The 22,987-nt window shown below is 40.0% G+C and overlaps 1 protein-coding gene across 1 annotated transcript in view; it reads right to left on the reverse strand.

Annotated features, from left to right (window-relative positions):
- LOC139695260 (protein amalgam-like) overlaps positions 1–22,987 on the reverse strand; it is a 194,691-nt gene that overhangs the window by 13,190 nt on the left and 158,514 nt on the right. Inside the window, exons 6-7 of the mRNA XM_071593954.1 lie at positions 22,275–22,413; positions 16,946–17,094 (exon numbers count right to left, since the gene is read on the reverse strand). Of these exons, the coding sequence (XP_071450055.1) occupies positions 16,946–17,094; positions 22,275–22,413 (288 nt within the window). The remainder of the gene's footprint in view (positions 1–16,945; positions 17,095–22,274; positions 22,414–22,987) is intronic.

Raw genomic sequence — 22,987 nt, forward strand, 5'->3', positions numbered from 1 at the left:
TGATAATAATAAGTATGATGTGTTTTTAACTATGATATTACTTTTCAAAGTTTTTATAAGAGTGATTTCACTTCAATAGGATTTAGAGTGAAATCCACCTCGTTCGGATGCTAGCAAGCATAGCGCCCTTTATTCCCAATAATACGAAACAATGTCGGTTGTCAGAGTCAGTGATTTTCTTTATGTCCCGGAGATGCTGAGGGCGGACTTTATTCCCGATGAATTCAAAATCCCACGCACGCCATGGAATTGATTCTTTTGCGCAGCAGCATCCGGGATTGGTTACGCTAAGTCACATTTTCCGATCGATAGAGCGTGGATACCCGATGGTTACCGTGGTAACCTTTGCTTAGAGAATACGACGGTTAGACTCCAAGATGGCAGATCCTTGAGACCCAGGGTGGAGGAATTCCCCTTACGAAAAAAAGTAAGGGAGTGCGGGGGTGGAAGGAAGAATGTATCCGGATCTCGGAAAGGCTAAATTTACATTCTCGCTGGGATCGACCTTTAAAGGGTTTGCCGGGAAAACGAGGCACGAGCAAGCCTCAGAGTGAGAAAAGAGCATTTCGAGGCGTGCGCTCTCTTTTTCTCTAAATTCGATTCCAAGACGGAGGAGGAGCCAGGAAGGAGAGGGGAGGCGGAGAATGGATGAAAGGGGGTGGGCATTAATGGGAGGGAAATCGATAGTTTATAAGTAAATGCGTTATGAGATCTCTCCGCTGTTTATTCTGAAACCTGATGCGTTAAGTGTTAAGTGCTTAGGGAGTTAAGCTCTACATTGGTGTTTAGCACCGGAGTCTGATGCATATACCACCGAATAGGTCGAAAGAAATCTCCATTATGCTTACATGAAGCTTGAGACTGTTATAGCTTTGAATGCAACATCTACGTAGAAAGTTAAGTATGTAACAAAAATGTCTTTCCTTATTTTCGCACAAGAAGACTTGTAGCTGACAAAATTCACCATATTACTCGTATACTGTAACAAATAAAATTAACGTGACGACGAAATGTTAGAAAATGATGAAAAAAGCATAACATTTGGAATGTTTTTTTAAAATACTTCTTAATGTATTCTTTTTTGAAATGTTAAACAAATGCACACATTTTGCAATATTTCGTTATTTTATCTGTTTTTCCGCCGTTCAGAAAGATAAGCTAAAAGTTGACTCCTAGTAGTTGAGAATATTTTTACTTTCTTTTTATGAGTAGGATGCTTGCTTATTGGGAATTTTTAGCTTTGGCAATACTAAATCAATATTGAGAATTAATTGATAATTTAGCAAATCAAAAAGCCATGTAACCTTAGCTACAAATAAAATCTTTCGATTAATTTCAGTTAAAATATTAGATGCCAGCTGTCCTCATTATTAGGTGTTGTCGCAAGGACATATCGCACGTGCAGCATCCGGCCTACGGGGGGCCACGGGACCCTAACCCTCATGTACCCCCACAGGGTAATGGTCAAGGCCGGACTCGCAGCATCCTGCAAAGCACGTGTGTCCCACGTGCAGCATCCGACCTGTGGGGGGCCACGGGACCCTAACCCTCATGCACCCTCACAGGGCAATGGTCAAGGCCGGACTCGCCTCGACGTCACTCCTTAAGGATGAATAACGAGTACCGCACCTGCTAAGGACGGTATATAAGGAGGGCCCCATGCCTAAGGGAGGGTAGTCTTGAGTCTTGTGTCTTGCCTCGCATAGGATCGTTAGTTAGGTCGTGCTACCAGTGCGACCGGCCGGCGACCGTGTAGAGGATCGTTGACTAGGGCGTGCTACCAGTGCGACCGGCCGGCGACCGATCGTTGATTTGGGCGTGCTACCAGTGCGACCGGCCAGCGACCGTTCGTTGATTAGGGCGTGCTATCAGTGCGACCGGCCAGCGACCGATCGTTGATTTGGGCGTGCTACCAGTGCGACCGGCCAGCGACCGTTCGTTGATTAGGGCGTGCTACCAGTGCGACCGGCCAGCGACCGTGAAGACCAAGCAAGGTTTACTGACTTATTCCGTGAGTGTACGTGAATTGTTATAAGTCATGCAAGGGTTTTACTGTTCTTATTGTATGTCGTGTGGGTGTCTCGACAATAAATGTATTTAAAGAATAAGATATGACTTCATACTTTATCGACCCGTCGTTCCCCACCTATGCCCCTCGCGACATATTGGTGTCAGGTGTGTGGGGTCTCTGTCAATGTCCGAGAGCACCAGAGTAAAAGGAATAATAAGGAATAGGGTATATAAAAATTTAAGATACGTTCTTTTCGTGAATCGAGGACCGTTTTCCACTTCCTTTGGAAATGGATGTCCTCTAGAACGGTTCTCCCGGGCATTGACCGCGGACCGCGACGGGTTGATATTGTATTAAGCATTTGTAATATATCTCTGTAGCCATGGAGTCGTAAATCGTGGATGCGTCCCGCTCCTTTCCCCTTCGATGGGAACTGACTCCCCCGCCTCCCGTAAATGTTATGGATTTTACACCTTCTGTAAATAGTATTGACGGCCTTTTGGGATCGGAACCGGCACCCCCCAACCCAATTCCCCCATCTAACATATTCGGCTCTCAAATTTCATTGATCCCCTGCTTTAGTGGAGAAGACGACACTACAATAGATACCTTCTTGGAGCGGATTAGGATCGTGAGTCATTTTAGCTATTGGAACGAGTCCCAAACACTAGGTGCAGCCCGCCTACGTCTAAGTGGAACGGCCGCCGAATTTGCTAACTATAATCCCCATGTCATTGAATCATATGAAAACTTTTCAAGATATATGAAGGAACTTTTTACTCCTAAAATTTCCAAGGTTTCACTAGAAAAAATGTTCACTAGTTGCTTGCAAATGCCCTTAGAATCTGTTTGCGACTATTCCACCCGGTTAAGGGGGATTGCAAGGAAACTCCGTTCGTCATTTAATGAACCCGACTCCGAGGCAATAAAGGTAATGATTGAAGAGAGACTTCTGACCCAATTTCTGGCAGGTCTTAGAGCGGAGATTGGCCGTTTTGTCTCCGTGCGAAATCCGAGAAATGTATTAGAAGCCGAAGAATTCGCGCGTTTAGAAGAGGCTAACGCAAGGAATTATTCATCCATGAATAAGGACGTGAATTTGCTAGCCCATTCTGTAAGAGAGTCTCCTCCTTCCAGTCTGTACAACATGAGCGCAATCCCACACCCACAATCAAACTTCTTTTCCCATCACAACCCAGAGCATTTAAGCTACTGCGCGACAAACCCGAGTTTACGTGATAACCGTGCACGTCAAGCTCAAGCTCTTCCCCCTCAAAATTTTGGAATGTACCCCTACCCCGCAAATTATGGTCTCCCACCCCAAGTCACCCACGGAGATGGCGGTTATCCTAATAACATCTATGCTATGCAGCCAACCACATTCCAAGCTCCCAGACTGCAGCGTCAGAATACCCCCAATCCACGGCCCCCTATTGATGCCCGCAAGTGCTATTACTGTAAAAAAGTTGGACACATCGCTAGAAAATGCCGCGACAAGACACGGAAATGCTTTAATTGTGGCGAGGAAACTCACGCATCCAGGGACTGCCCCTTGATAAGATGCGGTGTATGTAATCAGACAGGACATCTTCCAATTAATTGCCGTAATCATGCATTAAATAAGCATTCGGGAAACGTGTAGAACCCGACCCACAGGTCGGGAACGAGTTAGTACTGGCCGTGACGCCAGAAGCAGGAATGACAGTTTCCGTTAGGATATTAGGAGTACTGCATAAATTTCTTGTCGATACCGGTGCTGCAGTAACAATTGTTCATCGGAAATGGTTCCCCTTTGACCACCTCAAAATTTCGCGATATGACACACCTGTAAGAAGTGCCTCCGGGCATCCGCTGAAAATTATCGGGCAATGCCAAGTGCCATTCGAAATTGATGATAAATTATACCCCCATGACGCTTTGATAATAGATGGGAATTCCCCTGACTATGATGGCATACTTGGATTGGATTTTATGGTGCGATATGGAAGTAGCATATCGTTGGAAAATCGGAAACTAAAGGTTTGCGACGGTCATGAAACTAGGCTTGAATCCAATAACAAAAAATCAACGGTCTTTCCAATTGTAACCGATGATCTAATCTCTTTTAGTGAATCAGAACCCCTAACACAAAATAATTTTAATTTTAACCCATGTAGTTCGACTTTGCCTGATGTAGATTTTAATTTATTGGAAGCAAAAGGTAATGAGGATAGCGTTAAAAGCGAAGAAGGTACCGCGACTGTAATTGTCGATCTGTTAGGACCTATTGAAGAGGGGTTCAGTGAGGACAAATTAGAAGCCTCAGTGCGTGTCTTGGACGCTTCCGAAAGGAACACTGATGGCGACATAAATGGAATAACTGGCGACGGCGGGACAGATGATAGGGTTTCCTGTACGCCACAATTAAGGGATGTCCAAACAGATCTGTTTAGTGGGGCACCTGAGGGTCTTTCGTGCACACTAGACTTAGAAAAGGGTTCGATTGTAGTGGAAGAAGAGCGCCTTAGCGGGACAGATGATAGGATTTCCTGTACGCTAGAGAGCGATGGGCGAAATCGCGGGATAGATGAGCAAGATTCCTATACGCAAGATTTTGAGACCCAAAGAGCCACTACCTTAAGAGCAATTAAAGTACCTCCTCATTCAATTGTGTTAGTACAAGTTCAATGTTCCAATTTCTCAGGCAAAGAGATTTCAACTTTTGAAGGGTTCCATGATGTATGTATTTTACCGATTCTCGCCTCCGTTTGTGATGATGGTTCAGTCCCTCTGCTCTTTTCTAATCCTAGTAATGACATCCAGGCACTAAAACGAGGTACCCACATAGAATATGAAATTCATAAAAAGAGTACAGAAATTCCCATTGTTAATATAGTGGAGTCAAGCGATGTTGAAATGTGGCCAGAATCGCCCAAGGACGGTGAATTGACTTCCTTGTTTGAACTAAGCTCTGTGCATCCCAATGCCCTCGAACCTTTAAAGAAACTTTCAAGTGAATTTTCGGATATATTTGTCCACGGAGACATTAAATTAGGCCCACCACTGACCCAATTTACGAGAAAAGGCATAGGATAGACTCTATCTGTCACAACCCCTGAGGAATATTGTCCATTTGAAAATTATTCCTCCATACCACGAAGCCCTCCATGGCGCCATCTGTTTAGTAAAATATGTTAGTAATTAGTAAAGATATGGTTTATGTGAATACGGTTCTTGTAGAGACAATAGAAGGATACAAGATCCCGAAAATCGATCGGCTGTGTATGTGTGGAACTCAGTGCTATTAGTGAACTCAGTGAGAACTTAACTGTTATTTACACCAAGAAACAGCTTCACCCTGCTACCGGCGGATGGATTGTGCATTCCACAACTGTATGAAGCCGCCAGTGCAGTGGAGTTCAAACGCGTGTCTTCACTGACTTAAGTGCACAAGTGACCAGTCGAGTAAAGTTTAATACATCTTCAACATGGTGGAACATTCCTAGTGAATACGAACGATGGTTGAAGCACGAACTTTCCCTTGTGTGGAAGAAAATTTATAGGTTAAGACTTTCTGAGGTTTATTTATATTTTAGATTATGGATTGCATCACTTACGGGTACAGCCGCCGACGATCAAATTAAATCGCTGTCGAAGCAGATTTCTAGATTGGCCAGCGAATCTGAACGTCCCCTCGATGTCAGATATACCTTTCTCCCTAATGCCTTAGCCATATACAGAGACACAATATCATGTTAACGCAACCTTAAAAGCTCCTCAAGCCCTAAAATCATCTTCTGAATAAAATAATAATGCCCTTGCTCACGCTATTACACAAATAAAACTCCGCCAATAAATTGTTAGCCTTCTGCACGCCACCTTCCTCGCAATTTCACGTCTTATCCGTGAAATTCATGGTGATGGACAACCACTGAGAAATATCAGCGAGTTGGCTGAGATTGGTAAATTAACCCCGTCCATTCTCCCTCCTAAACGTCTAAGGGACAGTGCGAGAGACGTCGCCAAGAGACTGCCGTCGTACTTATTTTTCATTGGGTTCACTAGCGGGGGTGATATCTCCCTCTACGATGTGGCCCAAACGAGAGTGTTACGCCAGCCGGGAAGAATTGAACTCTTGGTCATCGTTCCCGACACGTGCAAACGGCTCACAGCAGGCCATAATAATGCATTCCGACTCACCTTACTCAGGTGTGGCCGCAAATCGTGAACGATTTGTTCGCCTACCGGCTGAATACTCTTTGCAGTTCTCAAACGGCATTACCCTGATCTGTCCTCCCGCCTATCCTATCCTAAACCTTTAGCGCCAACTCATGCAACATCGCGGTGTTTCTCGGTGTCACCACCAAAATAAAGCAACATTGTTAACTTAGGTTAGCAATTCCTCCTTTTGCTGTGCACGTGAAAGGCGAGCACCCCGGCGAATAGCGTAAGCAAGGTTACGAAGTGAACTTTCCAATGTCCCGATAAATATAGTGTTTCTGATATCTCAGGGCATGGGACCATTATATTGGCATCCGGGTGTTCAGCACACGGTGACACTCATTACCCCCCCCGTGTCGGTAACGTCGCGCAAGACTCTTCACATGCAATCCATGCACCTAAATTTCCTGTATAATAGATGTAGGCACCCTTGTTCCCTCTTTTTGTAAAAATATCTGTATTTGCACCCCAGCAAGTGGGTCTGTCCTTATTGAATGTTATATATATGTATGTATTTTTTTTTTTTTTGCATTCATGTTCATTGGTCTGTATTCTGTTCTGTATAGTATCCTGTATTATGATTAGTGTTGCCATGTCTCTTTGAAAACCGGGGTGATGTCGCAAGGACATATCGCACGTGCAGCATCCGGCCTACGGGGGGCCACGGGACCCTAACCCTCATGTACCCCCACAGGGTAATGGTCAAGGCCGGACTCGCAGCATCCTGCAAAGCACGTGTGTCCCACGTGCAGCATCCGACCTGTGGGGGGCCACGGGACCCTAACCCTCATGCACCCTCACAGGGCAATGGTCAAGGCCGGACTCGCCTCGACGTCACTCCTTAAGGATGAATAACGAGTACCGCACCTGCTAAGGACGGTATATAAGGAGGGCCCCATGCCTAAGGGAGGGTAGTCTTGAGTCTTGTGTCTTGCCTCGCATAGGATCGTTAGTTAGGTCGTGCTACCAGTGCGACCGGCCGGCGACCGTGTAGAGGATCGTTGACTAGGGCGTGCTACCAGTGCGACCGGCCGGCGACCGATCGTTGATTTGGGCGTGCTACCAGTGCGACCGGCCAGCGACCGTTCGTTGATTAGGGCGTGCTATCAGTGCGACCGGCCAGCGACCGTTCGTTGATTAGGGCGTGCTACCAGTGCGACCGGCCAGCGACCGATCGTTGATTTGGGCGTGCTACCAGTGCGACCGGCCAGCGACCGTTCGTTGATTTGGGCGTGCTACCAGTGCGACCGGCCAGCGACCGTGAAGACCAAGCAAGGTTTACTGACTTATTCCGTGAGTGTACGTGAATTGTTATAAGTCATGCAAGGGTTTTACTGTTCTTATTGTATGTCGTGTGGGTGTCTCGACAATAAATGTATTTAAAGAATAAGATATGACTTCATACTTTATCGACCCGTCGTTCCCCACCTATGTCCCCCGCGACAGTGTCCATACTGGACATCCTAAGAATAGGTATTGATAACTTTCCATACCGATTGAGGCAAGATGTGCCAAATTTCTAGATTAACATTTCCTGCGTTTCTGTAACATAAGTTCAAATGAAAACATGTATGTTTATATTTTAAATGGGCACTAAATACGAACCACAGTTATCAACCCGAAGGCCATTCTGATAGCTGAGGGTATAGATTCACTAATTGCTAAAAATACATTTCGTGAAATTCCCATATTACGGAATAGTAAGGGGGCTAGTTCTCCCCCCTTTGCTGCTTATGGCTTCCCATGCATATCAGATACACAAAAAATACACATCTTGGGTGAAACTGGATTTTTCTGGAGGCGTACCTGGGATTTGAACTCGAGCCGATAGGCCAAAGCTCTACTCACTAAATTACTTTTCCCCCATAAATATGTGTAGGACCTTGGTAACCCTTTGATTTTGGTTTTTTACTGCATGAAACGTTTCTTGGCGTCTTAAAATTGCCACATTTGTAATTCTAAACAGTAACTATATTAAATTCCAAAGAAACTGCGGGAGATGCCGCAAGAGTAACTATATTAAGTCAGAAATTTAAGGAAATATCTCCATTGACAGATATTTCTCACTAAATTAAAATACGAGGGTCATCCGGAAAGTAGTACTCGTTCGTGCCGCATGAAGTGCTGACGACGCGAGTAGCCGCTGGACGAGGTCAGATAGCTTCAGTGGCTTGTCTGCCTTCTCTGAGCCAAGTTGCGTGACGCTAGCATTGCCTGTGTTGTTTCTGTGATTGTTTACAATGTTTAAAAAAATTGAGAACGCCGCCAGTTGTGAAGTGAGGGCAGTGATTAAATTCCTCAATGCAAGAAACGTTCGCCCATGTGATATTCATCGCCAATTAAAGGAGGTGTATGGAGACAATGTAATGGACGAGTCGTCTGTTCGGCGGTGGTGTCGCAACTTCAACATGGGGAGGGGGAACACACACGACGATGAGCGTTCGGGGAGACCGTCTGTCATTACAGACCAACTGGTGAGCTCAGTTGACGAATTCGTGAGGAACGATCGGCGCGTCACAATTGATGACATCTGTGAGCATTTTCCCAATGTTTCTCGAACAATTGTTCATGAAATTGTTAAACACCATCTGCATTATGCAAAAATTTGTGCAAGATGGGTCCCTCGCGTATCTCAATGAGCTGGCGGCGAAGGACTATGCAGCAGGAATACAGAAACTTGTCACACGTTATGACAAATGCCTTAATTTGCTTGGAGATTATGTTGAGAAGTAGTTTAAAGTATCCTCTTTCAAATAAAATTTTTTATGTTTGTTAATATTTACTTTTGTGTCTTTATTTCACGAACGGGTACTACTTTCCGGATGACCCTCGTATCATTGGCTGTTTGAATCCATGACATTTTCACAGCATAAATGTATTTGAATGTATATATCTATAAAAATACAACAGATACCTATAAAGTCTCCAGTTCTTCTGTGACTAATAAGCCATCAGCATAGCTGAAGTGAAAATTTTCTATCGTAACTATGTTTTCTTTATAATGCAACGCATTTATTTCACATTTACTCGCTCTTCATATCCCGCGACGATATTCCAGCGACAGTTTTAAATATACACAGCACAGTTTGATATTTGCTATTACATCGCGATGAGGTTTTCAACTGTGAGAAATACAAGTTCATCTTTCATGTACGATATAGTATTGGTGCGCAATCTGACAAAAAATCTAATAATGTACATTTTCAATGAAATAATATTGCAGACTTTATGCATTGTGTTTGTACAAGGTAAGTTTTAGTTCCATATGATTTCTTCAGTAATTCAAACAAAAACTATTATTCCTTATTTTTAATTTGCCTTTCTCATAGTTTCTGCGATAGAAATTGTTCTAATTCGAAAGTATTAATCAACGGTCACGTTCGAACTCGTTACCAGATGTTTTATGATTTTAATTGCAGTTTTTTTCAGTTACTGTTGCTCGGATAATATCCCAGCTTACGTTTTTCCCATGCCGGCGCTTCAACCCAATGGCTGTGCGACGATGAGCCTTTTGTGTTTCTTCCCCCACCCCCTTCGCTCCTTCCCGTTCCTCCGCTTCATTCGTTCCGGGGGTGCAGGCTCCAGCACATTCCAATGCAAGGTTTATCCCATCCGACTTCTTTTCTTTTTACTTCATTTTTATCCTCACCACGGGTATCCTCCGGCACGCCTCCTCCACCCCAATCGCTCCCTCCCACCCCCACACTCCCCGCCCACTCACCCCCACAACTCCACACCCATTTCGGAATCCGCTCTCTGATCGCGGGCGGAATGGCAAATGAGTCTCGAGGTGCCCTCAGCGCCACTGGTGTGAATCTTTGGTACCATTTTAACGGAATAAGTCCTTCCACCGTCTCGGAAGCGCTGAGGAACTATGCACTTGATGACTTACTTGGCACAAAACCGGGCTTCACGTGGAGTATAGGTGAGCAAGAGTGAGTGATCGGGGATGGGAAAGAAAGGGGTGGCTCGAGAGAGAAGAGGGAGAAGATTTTCGGAGGGTGAAAAGTTAGATGTGAGAACGTGCCCCACTGTTTCTTACCGGGTTTGTGGTTTACCATTTTGTTTCACGGAATGTCAGTGTTCTTTCCCATTTTTTTGCACTTCGCAGGTGCAGTTCTGAACTCGAATCAATCGAAACACTCGGAAAAATAATGGAAAAAGATTTATATTGCTTTGAAATTGGGAATTTCATTTATGAATCCCAATCGCGATGTATTTACTTTTTAAGTGAGGTTTGGACGGCATGAAAAAAATGAATGAAAATACTTTGAGATAGAAAAACCACTCACTCCAGAGGACAACACAAGTAGAAACAAAATTCCGTCCGTTGAATGCCAATATCCATCTCACCGAATATAGATTAGTACAACCCTTCGCTTGCATTGGCATGCCAATTGATGTTCGATTGTTAGGAAAGCGTTTTTCGAACTAACAAGAGCCATGAATTTGCAATGAATAATTATCCACATCTTAAAAAATGAATATACAATTAATGCTTCTTAGATAAATCCCAAATTATTTGAAAAAAATAATTTGGTGATCGTGCGGCGTCAGGACATGCAAAAATAATTCCATGGTTGCATATACAATGACAAAATGCTACAGAGATTTCATGAGAAGTAGCAAATATTTGATTAAGTCAGTGGCCGGGCCGGTAGTCGATCATAGACTATTAAAGATCAAGGAATATTATAAAGAATGTAAGCGACAAAAGTTTAACCGTAATCGGTCGAAGTAGTGCTTGTGTGACTCCGCATGTTAGCATTTATTATATTAATTATATAAATTGTTTTTTTTTGAAAATTTGAAATTGACGAATGAAAAAAGTTGGTTCTTAAAAACAGAGAAACTTTGTAAAAAAAATGATTTTGCAAAATGTCTAACCTTAAAAAACTTGGTCAACATCCTGTTGACAGCTCTTCTGATTTAATCATTATATTAAAAAAATTGCGCGCGTATAAAACGAGCACAGGTATCTCAAAAATATCGTAAAAAAGTATTCATTTCAACAAAGACGGTGAATTAAGTTGGCACGAGGAACATTTAAATAAGTGCCTTCCAGATATAATACCGTCCTGTGTGTTTTAAATCGTTTTGTAGAAATTTAATGCAATTTTTTTGCTGCAAGTGTATTCGTGGAAGTTAGAAAAAAAATTATTTACATCCCATGTATAGGATTTACAATGAATACATTGCACATTTGATAATGGTTTTTTTTAAATAACCCTTCATTTATAAAGATGGTCTTTAAATCCAAAGAAGCTGCGGGAAAAGCCGCTACAGTTAACTTAGCAAATTTATTCGCTGATGTCCAGTAAAAAGGCGAGAATTTCACAGTGATGAAAACCATTCACCTTCGAAATCACATTGAAATTGTGGATGACATCGGAAGACGAGGAAGCCCCAATCGAATCCCGTGCAAAGGTTTTGCACGATCAAATTATCACATTTTAACTGGTATTGAATGCTATGTACACAAGTAATGCTGTCAACATACTCATTCACAAAATGTATAGATGTAGAATATATTTAATGGGTTCTCACTGAACCTTAAAAAAATGGCACTGTCGTTAATCACTGAACAAAACACTTCATTTGCATTTAATGTGAGATAGCTCGTTCTAAAATATCGGTATGCATAAAACGAAGATATTTTTACATTCAAGTGGGTGATTGTTACCTTTTATTAAAGCTATTTTCGTGAGTACTATGCATGCATGTGTGTTATGCTGATACTTACAAAAAAGAACAGGAACACCTATCAAATCAGTAGATAAATTTTTATTTATGCAAAGTGCAAATGCATTCCAGCCTACTAAAAAATTGTTATAATTCAAATAGGTATTAAATCTCTAATATCCTTTTTCATAAGGATTGATGTGATTAGTGAAAGGTGGAGTGTCTTTAAAATTATATTTAGAAGGGGAATGGTTAACAATGTACTTCATATATCATTGTAAAGAAAACATTATCATGACCTGTCGTGGTTTCACCGTGAAAAGTGGAAAGTAATATAGTTTTAGTCAAGCAATTTCAACCCTCCTATCATTTGAATTGTGTTTTTATAAGTGAGTTGACATTTTAACTATAAATTATTCACCTTTACGGTTGTACGTAGAACCAAACGATTAATATAATAATGTCGTCATAACAAATGTAACATTTAAAGATAGTTTTGGACAATTCTTTACAATGTTTAATTCTTTTACGAGATGATATTCTCTTGATGATCCTGTTTTATTTCGTTCCTAACTTTTGAAAGAATTACCACAAATGATCCGATGGCAAACATATTGCTGGGTGCTCTTCACAGGTATTCCTGGGAATAAATTTTAGTGCCACATCCTTGCATACTCAACTATGTCTTCAACTATAACTGGCAACAATCACATTGCCTTTAATCTCTACTACAACCTCTTATTCTGCCTTCTTCGATTTTCATTTCTTCTCCCACCCTGAGTATAACTGCTTCATTAGTTTTCTCTCTATTCTGTGTTTTATGAAATATTCTCATGCTCATGTATAAATAGAACCAATCTTACGCTTATTCGCTTGTTAATAACATGAATTATCAGGACCATTCAGCACCGTAGTACATAATACAGAATTCATAAAACATTGCTTCACTTATACTTTGGATATCATTTATCTAGTATATTTGCACTAATAGCGTAACGCTGTTTCGAAAAAAATTGCTTGATTATGACTGTGAGATGCTGGTGTAAATTGTACTGCAAAAAAATTCGTTTATTTCCGACGGCTAAATTTTGTCGGTTAATTTTTACTTTCTGTGTTTACTTTACCTATAGGCATTCTATTCTCTTTTTCGGCTCATACTTCTGTCGCTTAAGTTATTTTTCTTACCATATCACTTCTTTATTACAGCTCCAATTTTCTTCCAAAACAGTCCACGTTTGCATAAAATATTTGACCGGTTGTTGAGTATTCCTTACTAGTATAGCGTTCAGTTGAAATATCTTATGTCTTCGTTATGTCATTCCGTTCGTCAACTTGATTCCCTCTTTCTAACATTCCCTCTAAAATACACGCAATAATACATGCTTTCATTTAAATATTTGGTGATTTCAGGTCACCTGAAAACCTTTAAGTAATATTTCTTCCGCACACTTTAATTCCGCACTTCACTACTTTTTTATCGCACTTAAGTATTTCTCTGAGTATGAGTTCGATAGAATCCGCACAGCTTCGTATCATATTCCGCCTGCCGATGACATGCCAATCACTGTTCACCCCTCAACGCTTTGACTTTCTCCGTTTGATTAACAAACAACCTTCAAATATTTTATTTATATGTTAATAACATCAGTACCCATGCATATAAAACCAGTATAGCCCACAAGAGTAACAAAAAGGTGGAAACAAAAATTGTGAAGTGAACACTATAAGTTGCCGTAATCTGGTTGCTATGAGGAAAGATCAAGGCAACCCTTTATTGACTGAAACAATTATGAGGTAAATGTGCTATATTTATCATTGAAAAACTCTTTTTAAGTGTTAAATAAATATCCCGCTATGACTTTCCAAAAAGAAATTTTAAGTTCGGTTACTTCTGGCGTAAGTATCGTAAATATTCAAGGGACAACCGCTGAAATCCATATGAAACCTCTTCCGTCAAGACTATGGATTGCCAAAATTGCACAAAAACTACATTCCGATCAGGCTGATGGTTGCTGATGCAGGGACCTCATGCCACAGACTGACTTACAAAATTATGCTATTTTCTGGAATTACATTAGATTTATTCCAAAAAATAATATAAAAAAATTACAAAGTTTTAATATATGCATTGGATAAAATGTTATCTCTACGGTGAGTGGAATTTACTTCCATTGACGTGGTGAGTTTTTCCATGACAGTGCGAATATAAATTACCTTGAAAATATCAGAAAATATTTTATACTGCTCCGGCTTCTATCGGTTAAGGTAGATTAGCGGTGGACACAACTTACTTAAAGTTACAGCGATACATTCCTTTGGCTCTGCCCAACTAAACGGACTGACATCCGCATGTAAAACAGAAACCCTCCGCAATTCCGCATACTTCCTTCCTCTTTTCTTTCCGTCCAACATTCCGTCTTATTTCTGCCGTTTTCTCATTTGCCTATCATTCACTTCTCCACCACTGTCTTCAGCATCCCGTACTCAATCAAAAACTCTCCGCATTCATTTTTCCTGCCTTTTTTTGAATATCTTGCAGCAATCACCTCGTCTTACACACCATGTGTAGCATACTCTCGTTTGTTCTCCCTTCAGTCCACATAACCTTCTCCGTCATTCTCTACATCCACATTTCAAAAGCCTCCAATTTACGTATTTCACCCTACCTCAATGGCCATGCTGTGGCACCGCACAAAACTACGCTCCATGTTAAAGTTTGACGAGTCTTTTCTTAACATCCTTATTGAAAGTCCTGGTCATACGTTCCCTCATCTTCATGAAATATTTTTCCTCACGCAATTCTTCTTCTTGTATCACCATTACTTTCACTAATGCGGTCAAAACACTTCCCATGTAGGTGACTTGTTCCACATGCTCTAATATGAATGTGTCATGAACTCTGATTTTTAATATTTGACTTTGACTTTCTATTTCTTGAGAAACGCATAGCATTTGTTTTATTTACATTTATTCTCATCCCGTACCCTACAATGCGCTCAGCAATGCTTGCAACTCCTTGGCTCATTCATAAATTAAGGCTTGATCATCAGTAAACCTAACTGATTTGATGGATTCCCCGCCTGTTTTCTTTCCTATCTCCAGTTCTTCCCGCGCATCTTAAATCATATCCCCTAAATATATGTTGAAAAACATAGATGATAGTGGACAATCCGTTCATACCCGTCTTCAAATCGCTACCCATCCGGAGTAGTCATTCGCCACTCCAACTAGGGCAGGCTGAGACAAGAGGATAAGCGGATAAGTCCCCTATCCCTTCAATTAATTCCTATATTCTGAAATATATTTATTGATTCTATCCATTTTATTTTATCTAATGCCTCCTCGAAATTGCAAAACAGGTAAATACATCGTAAATGTATTATTTGTACCTCTCTTTATAAATAGCTAACATGAACATAATGCGTGACATCAAAAATATTTTGCATACAAAATTGGTTAAAAAATGATCAATTTTATTGAATAAACTATTTTTCTGAAAAAGTAGTTTCGTGTAAGAATAAGAATACTATATACGAAAAAAAACGGCTGTCAAGGCAGCATTTCCTTAACAGTATTTAGCCTTGTAAATATAAATATTCTTGATGAAATTTGACTAATTAAATGCAATTCAAAACTCGCATGCTTGTATCAGACGCGGCAAAGGAACTAACTTGCACTCAAGGTTATTTATCATATATGGGTGAAAACAGATTTCCTTAACTACCAAACTATAGCGCCCAAAGTATTCAATATCCGCCGGGTAAATTTGCCTTATTCCACCTTGAGTAATATCGGTTTATTCAGCCTTTCTCTTAACATAACACACTATGAGCTGATCCAGGGGAAATGCGGCCACTTGGCGTAGATTCATTCCACGCCTACACTTGCCATTATTTTCCGTGTTTCCTAAATAACATTCGGATAGTGTTTTATTGTATTTTGTACTGTCTTTCCAAAACATTAATAACCAAATTGTAAATGTTTCAAATGGGGTTTCCAGAGTGTCCCAGAAAACTTAGAAGGTTGAGCCACATATTCAAATTTAGGATCCATGGGTAATTTTTTGTAAAGACATAACTTTTTTTAACAGTCACTTCATCTATGCCGAGATTTACAATATAGTTTCCAAATTCCCAAGAAAGACCAGTAATGAATTGAAATAAAATATTAAATCATAAATGACGCCCTGTGAGTGGAGAGAGATTAAAGGTCGGCTTGCAGATAATGAAAGCAATTTATGATCTCTATTCTCGCCATCGTCGATTGAAACGATTGGTCGTAGGCCTGTCAAAGTCTGCAAAGCCTCGTAAACGGAAACGACTCAGTTTCGCGGCCAGTTAAGCTATTCCGGTGCCTTGGTGAGAAAGGTCTTTGGGGCGATTGAACTTTGTCACAAGGATTGTGTTTTATACGGTTTTGTCACTGACTGGTTTGACCGTCCATTAATCGTAATGTGCGAAAAAGTTATTAAATTTCAAGGAAAACAAAACATAATTTAAGCAAACGAAAAATAGCCAACCTGCAGTCTTCGAATTAGTAGCAACATAGACAAGGTTGAACGCAATAATTAACCTAACTTCAGTTAGTGGAGTCATTAACTTGCTATTTAATTTCTTCTTTCGGTAAGTACGCTTCTGAGTACGCTTCTACCAATGCATCCTACATGTAAGTTACCACGTTTGCATGCGGCAAGGGGTGTTAAGTCAACAGACATCTGGGTGGCTGGTGATCATTACCATTCAATTTAGTCATAGTTTCCAATAAGTCCCGGAGCCATACGTGATATTTTATACAATATAAAATTCAAAAATAGCATTTGAAACCCGGTGGCTACATTAGGTCAGATTTTAATTTCTCGGCGGCCGGACTATCTTCCATTTTAAGCTTATATTATTATTAATGGCTTCTAATAAAAAAGGTATTTATAAAAAATATCTGAATTACAATTTGGATATTACTGGAACTTGGCAAATTTTTGAAGTTTTATTTTTAGCTAATGGGAATACTTGCATAATAATGTTGAATTATTGAGAATTTTATAGGAATACGTACCATATAGTCTCACTGTTCCATCTGCCCTTCCGAGAGAGTTCGTAGAAACACAGGTGTATGTTCCAATGTCTCGTTTGTTAAAAGTCCTTATGGTCAGTTTCAGATGGACCTTGTAGGAGTTCTTGTCTTCTTCAATGATATGTTTCCGCCTGAAATACAATACGGAGGATGTTTATTTCCAATTTTAGGTTTAATTTATTTATGAAAGAAAATATTTATTTGCGATGATCTTTAAAATCATTTTATAATTATTTAGCACCCTTTCTTGGATAATTTAAACTAAATTGACGATCAAAAGTGAAAATAATTTTGCAATAAACTGTCAACATAACTGTTAATTTTGAAGCAGTACACGTGATGTATTTGATCAAATGGAAACTTTCATGAATATGGATGAGCGTCTGATGATAAAGAATTCCTGAATCGATTTCTTTGGATTAAATCAAATCGATTTCATAAGTTATATATGCATATAACACTTAAAAGGACACTCAAATTGTAGATATTTTGAGTTTTCGGCCTTCTCAGAGGCCTTCTTCGAGTAACACTGTAAATTTCGGGGAGAGGTTAGCGTTTTGGGGGGAATAAGGGGAAGGAGCATGAAATGCTAGGAGGGGAATTAAATATGGCGGTTTAGGATGGGAATTTTAAAAGATCGGAAAGCTAGTATATTCGCGGACTCACGAGTTATCACCTCAATATTGGTGGCTGAATCGGTAAGGGATTCTAGGACGATAAGGGAGAAACACTGATCTAATGAAAGTTTGGGGGAATTTGCATGAGAAGTAATAAGAAGAGAAGAGAGGGAGGTAGAATTGCAGGAGTAGCCGTGATTGTTCATTCGAATGGTAAAGGGGGTAATACAATCGCCTATGTAAAATTAAGAGCATTGTTTGCATGATAACAGATAAATAATGTTTTTAAGAGGCAATTAGCGTGGGAACGAGGTGATGGGGCAATGAAGGGGTGTGGGGAGAGGGGAGCAGATCTAATAAGTAGACATGTTTTACATAGGGGGTGGTTGCAAGTAGGGTAAATATGAGGAAATTTGCCAGGGGGGCGCGCCCAAGGGTGGATCTTAGAAGGATTTTGAGATTGGCGGCTCGTCTATCCCCCCATGCGGTGAACAAATATTCATTCGCATGGAAAAAGATATGAGGAAAAGGGATAGGAACATGCATAATGGGCGAACACAGTAGAGGTGGGGAAGGCGGAATTAAGCAGATCACAAGCGCAAAAATATTTCCTAGGACGGGATTTGAACACCGGATCTTTCCACTTGCCGGGCGAATGCTCTAACTACTAGAGCCATCAAGGAACCGTAATCAATTGTAATGAAACCCGGTGAAATTTTTACCTGCTTTTGAAGATTTATAAATTGATATGTAAACTCAGCTTAAAAAATCACTAACTGAAAGAGCCCAAAAACATATTAAGATAGCTATAGCCATTGAATAACATCATGTTCCTATTTATATCTTTTTCTACCTTTATTGACCCAAAATACGCTGAGCTTTATTATTTAGGCAAGTTCCTTTCAGTTATTTCTTAAAAATCACACAATAAAGAATTTATTCCCATTCATCAACAACATATCCAAATTTTTCAATTTTTCCATGACTTTAAAAATATGCAAGACATTTCCTCTCAATCCCGGTCCCAGGAGTTTTTGTTGAATTTAATATTTGGAATGTATATGGAATTGCCGAAAGTTCTGGCTCCTCCCTTAGTACCGAAATTATAAACTAGCGTGAGGTTTCCCGAAAAAACAGTGGGGATTTATTAGTGGGTAGGGCAGACACATTTCCATTTATTTACATCGCGGTGAATATAGTCACAGCAGATTAGGGCATCGCTCGGAAAAAAACGCCCGCGTCCCGAGTCACGGCCGTACAACTTGTTTCGGTGTTGAATGAACAGCGCACCGGACAACAACTGGAACCACCGATCCAAAAGGGCGCGGCGATAAACAGAGTGGTGGCGTGGAGGAGGAGGAACGGCGTTACCGGAACGGTCGACGCGCCCGGGGGAGGAGGTACCCCTTCCCCCACGCACGATCGCCCTCCCTACTTCATCTTTTAACCAAATAAATTTCCTACCCATGCCGATTCCACCCACCCCGACCTCTCGTCTCCCCTTCCCTCTGCGCTCTAATCGAACTGCTCCTGCTCGTCCTCGGCAGTGGGAGGGGAGTGGGATGTGTGAGTGAGCGAAGCCGGCAGTCCGAGGGCGGGGGGGGGGGTTGTGCCAGCAGCGAGGTGAATTTCGCCGACTAGTAGGGGTTTTTTCCGAGGCGACTGGAGGAGAGCGGGGGTGAGCAGACGGGAATGTTAGGGAGCGAGGGTGGCGGCGGTTTTCTTTTGTTTATGTAATGTTAATGCTGGAAATGGTTAGCTCTGTTGGGTTGGGTTAAAGTCAGGGGTGTGGCCGAGGGACGGTCAACACACGTTTCAGTGAAGTGGACAACTGTCAATTGTTTTCCGAGTGTGACGTCATTCCCCACCCCTTCCCCCTTGGATTCGGCCACGCCGCTGTTTCCGGGCCATTGAGCCTCTAGTTCGGTTCGGCCTGGAGGGGAGGGGTGGGCGGGGAAGACGGCAATGGGATAGCGCGTGACATTGCGCTCGTTAACGCGGTTAAAGAAATTAAACAGACGGTCACTTCCATAAAAACATTACAAGAATAATTAAAACCAATAATAAACAAAGGTAGATTCACATATGTACTCGGTTAATGAGAATTATGCGATCGTCTGCCGACTGTTCTTCGATTCGATTCCCTCTTCGAGCGTCGTTTTGCTCTTGTCCATTGGATTTTTTGCGAAATAATTCAGAGTGCCTTTAAACTCGGATAATTTACTTTTTGAAATTTTCCAAACAATGATTTTACTGCGAGTTCGTTCTGGAAACCTAAAAAAAAATTAATTCTATCCCGCACGCGATGCTAGAACTGCCATACACGAGTCATCCACTTTTTTCAAAGCCATCTTCTATTTTGCTATAGCTTTCGCGTGAGATTGATAAATACAGTTTATTACATCACGAAAAAAATATTGATCCACAGCTAAAAATAGTAATCGATTTAAACTCCTGCTGGATTAATTAAAAGTTATTAGTTTAAAGTGCCTCTCGAACGTAACTATTCTTAATCGTTTGTAGCAATACGCAGCTTCAATACTAAGTTTGTAGTATTTTGTAATTTGGGTTTAGGAAGACTTGTGTTTCGTAAAATGTGACTAGGCAACCGCATTTCTTCGCACATGTAAAAATCATTAATGCTGATCATTCAACTCAGTTTGGATTAGCAATATTAGTCATAAATTGAGAATTAGAATTTTTATGTGATTTATGCATGGTAAAAGAAGCAAACAGGAGATCTTGGAATGTATTGCAAGGAATGTGGCCATAATTCCTTCAACGGTAACCAAATCGTGCTCAAACCAAACAGTGAATCAGTTAAATGTATTTTAATGGCCTTTAAACAGTATTTAATCACGTGTATTAATGAATTGATAATTTTTTTAATATTATACGGAAAGTATTAAGTGCGGTGATATGGAAAGTATTTTGTAAGCAGAAAAAACATTATAGTAGGAAGGAAAAGAAGCAGAAGATAATGAAAGAGTACATTAAATTAGAAATAAGTAAATTATATTCTTATTTCTCCGCGTAATACCGCTTATCATTTTACCGATCATCAGTAATCAACAAAGCACTGGTAATTGGTTGCTGGAATAAAACATTCCTCAATGTATTCCGCTTTGAATGAGAGAAGAGGCCGTATGGTATCCATCAATCTACTGATGCAATTTTGAAGTAAGTTACTAAATATGCATCGAATTATTGAAATGGACGACCGAAAAGAATAAAATTTTAGTTTTATATTTGTTTTCTTTTATAGTAGGTAACTAGTGTGTGAGAAAACTAGTGTGTGAAAAAATGTAGAAATTAATCGATACAACCTAGCTGAAATTCAAATAAATGCGAATCGAAATAGTTTGTCATCTATTTCGCATGAAAAATCAATTAAGAATAATATGCAATAATACGCAACTATGGATTTTTTTTAAATTTGCTCGAACTGTTTCATCTAGTAGTCCAATCAAATTATTTTTTGAGTAAAACATAAACGTATGCACACATGCATACATAAATATAAATCTGTATTTCGGCGTCACCGAAGAGAATTCTGTTTATAAGATCTACATATACATATATAACACTTGGTCGGCATAATAAAATAAAAAATATGAATAGAAAACACGTAAAATGGCACTCACATTTAAAATATGCATAGATTCTAACCTGAAGAAGGCCTAAGAAAAAACTCACAGCTCAAGCTTAAATGTGAGTCTCCTTTTATGTTATCTATTTACATTTTTCTTATATACACACACACACATATATATATATATATATATATATATATATATATATATATATATATATATATATATATATATACATATATCGATGATTTTGAAGCACTCACAAGAGTAACATAACATTTGGATGGCACAAAAGAACACTAATAAAATAGAAAACACTTAAAAGGACACACATCGTAGATTGTTTGACCTTTTGGCCTCCTCCGAGGCCTTCTTCAAGTAAGGCAACTGGTTTTTTATATGCATGCACACATATTTAAATACATTTAGACATTTATATTGAAGCATTGGTATGGATTTATGCGTTTATTAAAAAATGGCATATACTTAAAACCATTTGTAGCAAAAAATGCTGAAACCGTTAGTTTTGCTTGTGACATTCTAAATGTAGTTATCTTCACGCAACGGTAGAGAATGTGATTGTTGAAATTTATTTTGAGGAAATCGTATGTTTATAGTATATATATTTAAATATATATATCGTATGTTTATTTATATATTTAAATATGATATATGTACGTTTAGCATTTAATCCAAATCATTCGCTCCAATTAAACCTGTTGCATCATTTAAATGGATATAGACTTTCCCGTGTTTTTTTAACTTTCCGAAGTACGCTGTCAATTCTTATCTTTCCTTGAAAGTGGGCACTAAATGATAGTTTTAATAATTGAATGATCGACTTCATAACTTAGAGTTAGACATGACAATTTAATGATAGTTAATATGATTTAATAATGGTTTTATAATTTAACATGAATATTGTAAATCAGTTGGAAGGGATATTTTGACGATTGAAAGTACATTGTCACAATGCCTGCAATTTTTATTTCGCTGAATTCCACCGAAGTGGCCTCAGCGGGTCAGTCAGTCAGTATGTTAGTCAGGGATTATAGCAGCGGAAAACGGTAAGCGGAAAGAGTGGGATATTATTCTCCTCACCCGTCCAGCAGCATTTCTCCTCGGTTCTTGATCCAGTAGTTAATGGTGTTGGGGAATGCTTCCACGTGGCACTCCAAGTGCACGTCGGTGCCGAGCGGCGCCCCCAGGAGTTGGTTCGGAACCTTGATGACAGGTGCGACTGAAACGGAGGAGATAAATCATGGATTAATTGACACCCGCCTTTACACCACGGTGGTTCGAAAGAAAGGCACGAAACGCCTGGAGAAAATCGAAATCCGCCGACGTTATCACTTGGTTTATAATGAGTTTTAGTTGCGGAAAATGTTAAAGATTGATAAACCTGACAGTGTCAGGCTTCACTTCGTGGAAGTTTTGTATATCAGTCAGACGAACGGACTTTTCCAAAGAGTTTCCACGGAATTCATTCTTTAAAAAATATGTTCTCTCTTTATTTGATGGTTAAAGATTTTATGTTTCCCCTCATTTAGTTTCTTTCGTCTCTTAATACAATATATTATTTTGACTTGGGAAACGTAGAAGTAAGGAGAACATATATCACATTTCGCAATAGATGAGAAATATTTTATAAGGATACATTTTACTGAACTTCTGTGTTCTCCTAAATTCATTTTCTTATGGTGTCCCTCATTGGGTTAAACTGCTCGCACAGTTTTGGTCGTAGATGAATTGCATTCTCTTATTGAACATTGAACACAATTATTTCGGTACATTATTAAATAAATATTATTCAT

This window comes from Hetaerina americana, unplaced genomic scaffold (assembly GCF_022747635.1).
Source record: "Hetaerina americana unplaced genomic scaffold, ioHetAmer1.1.p SCAF_6, whole genome shotgun sequence".
In the NCBI taxonomy this organism is placed as follows: Eukaryota; Metazoa; Arthropoda; class Insecta; order Odonata; family Calopterygidae; genus Hetaerina; species Hetaerina americana.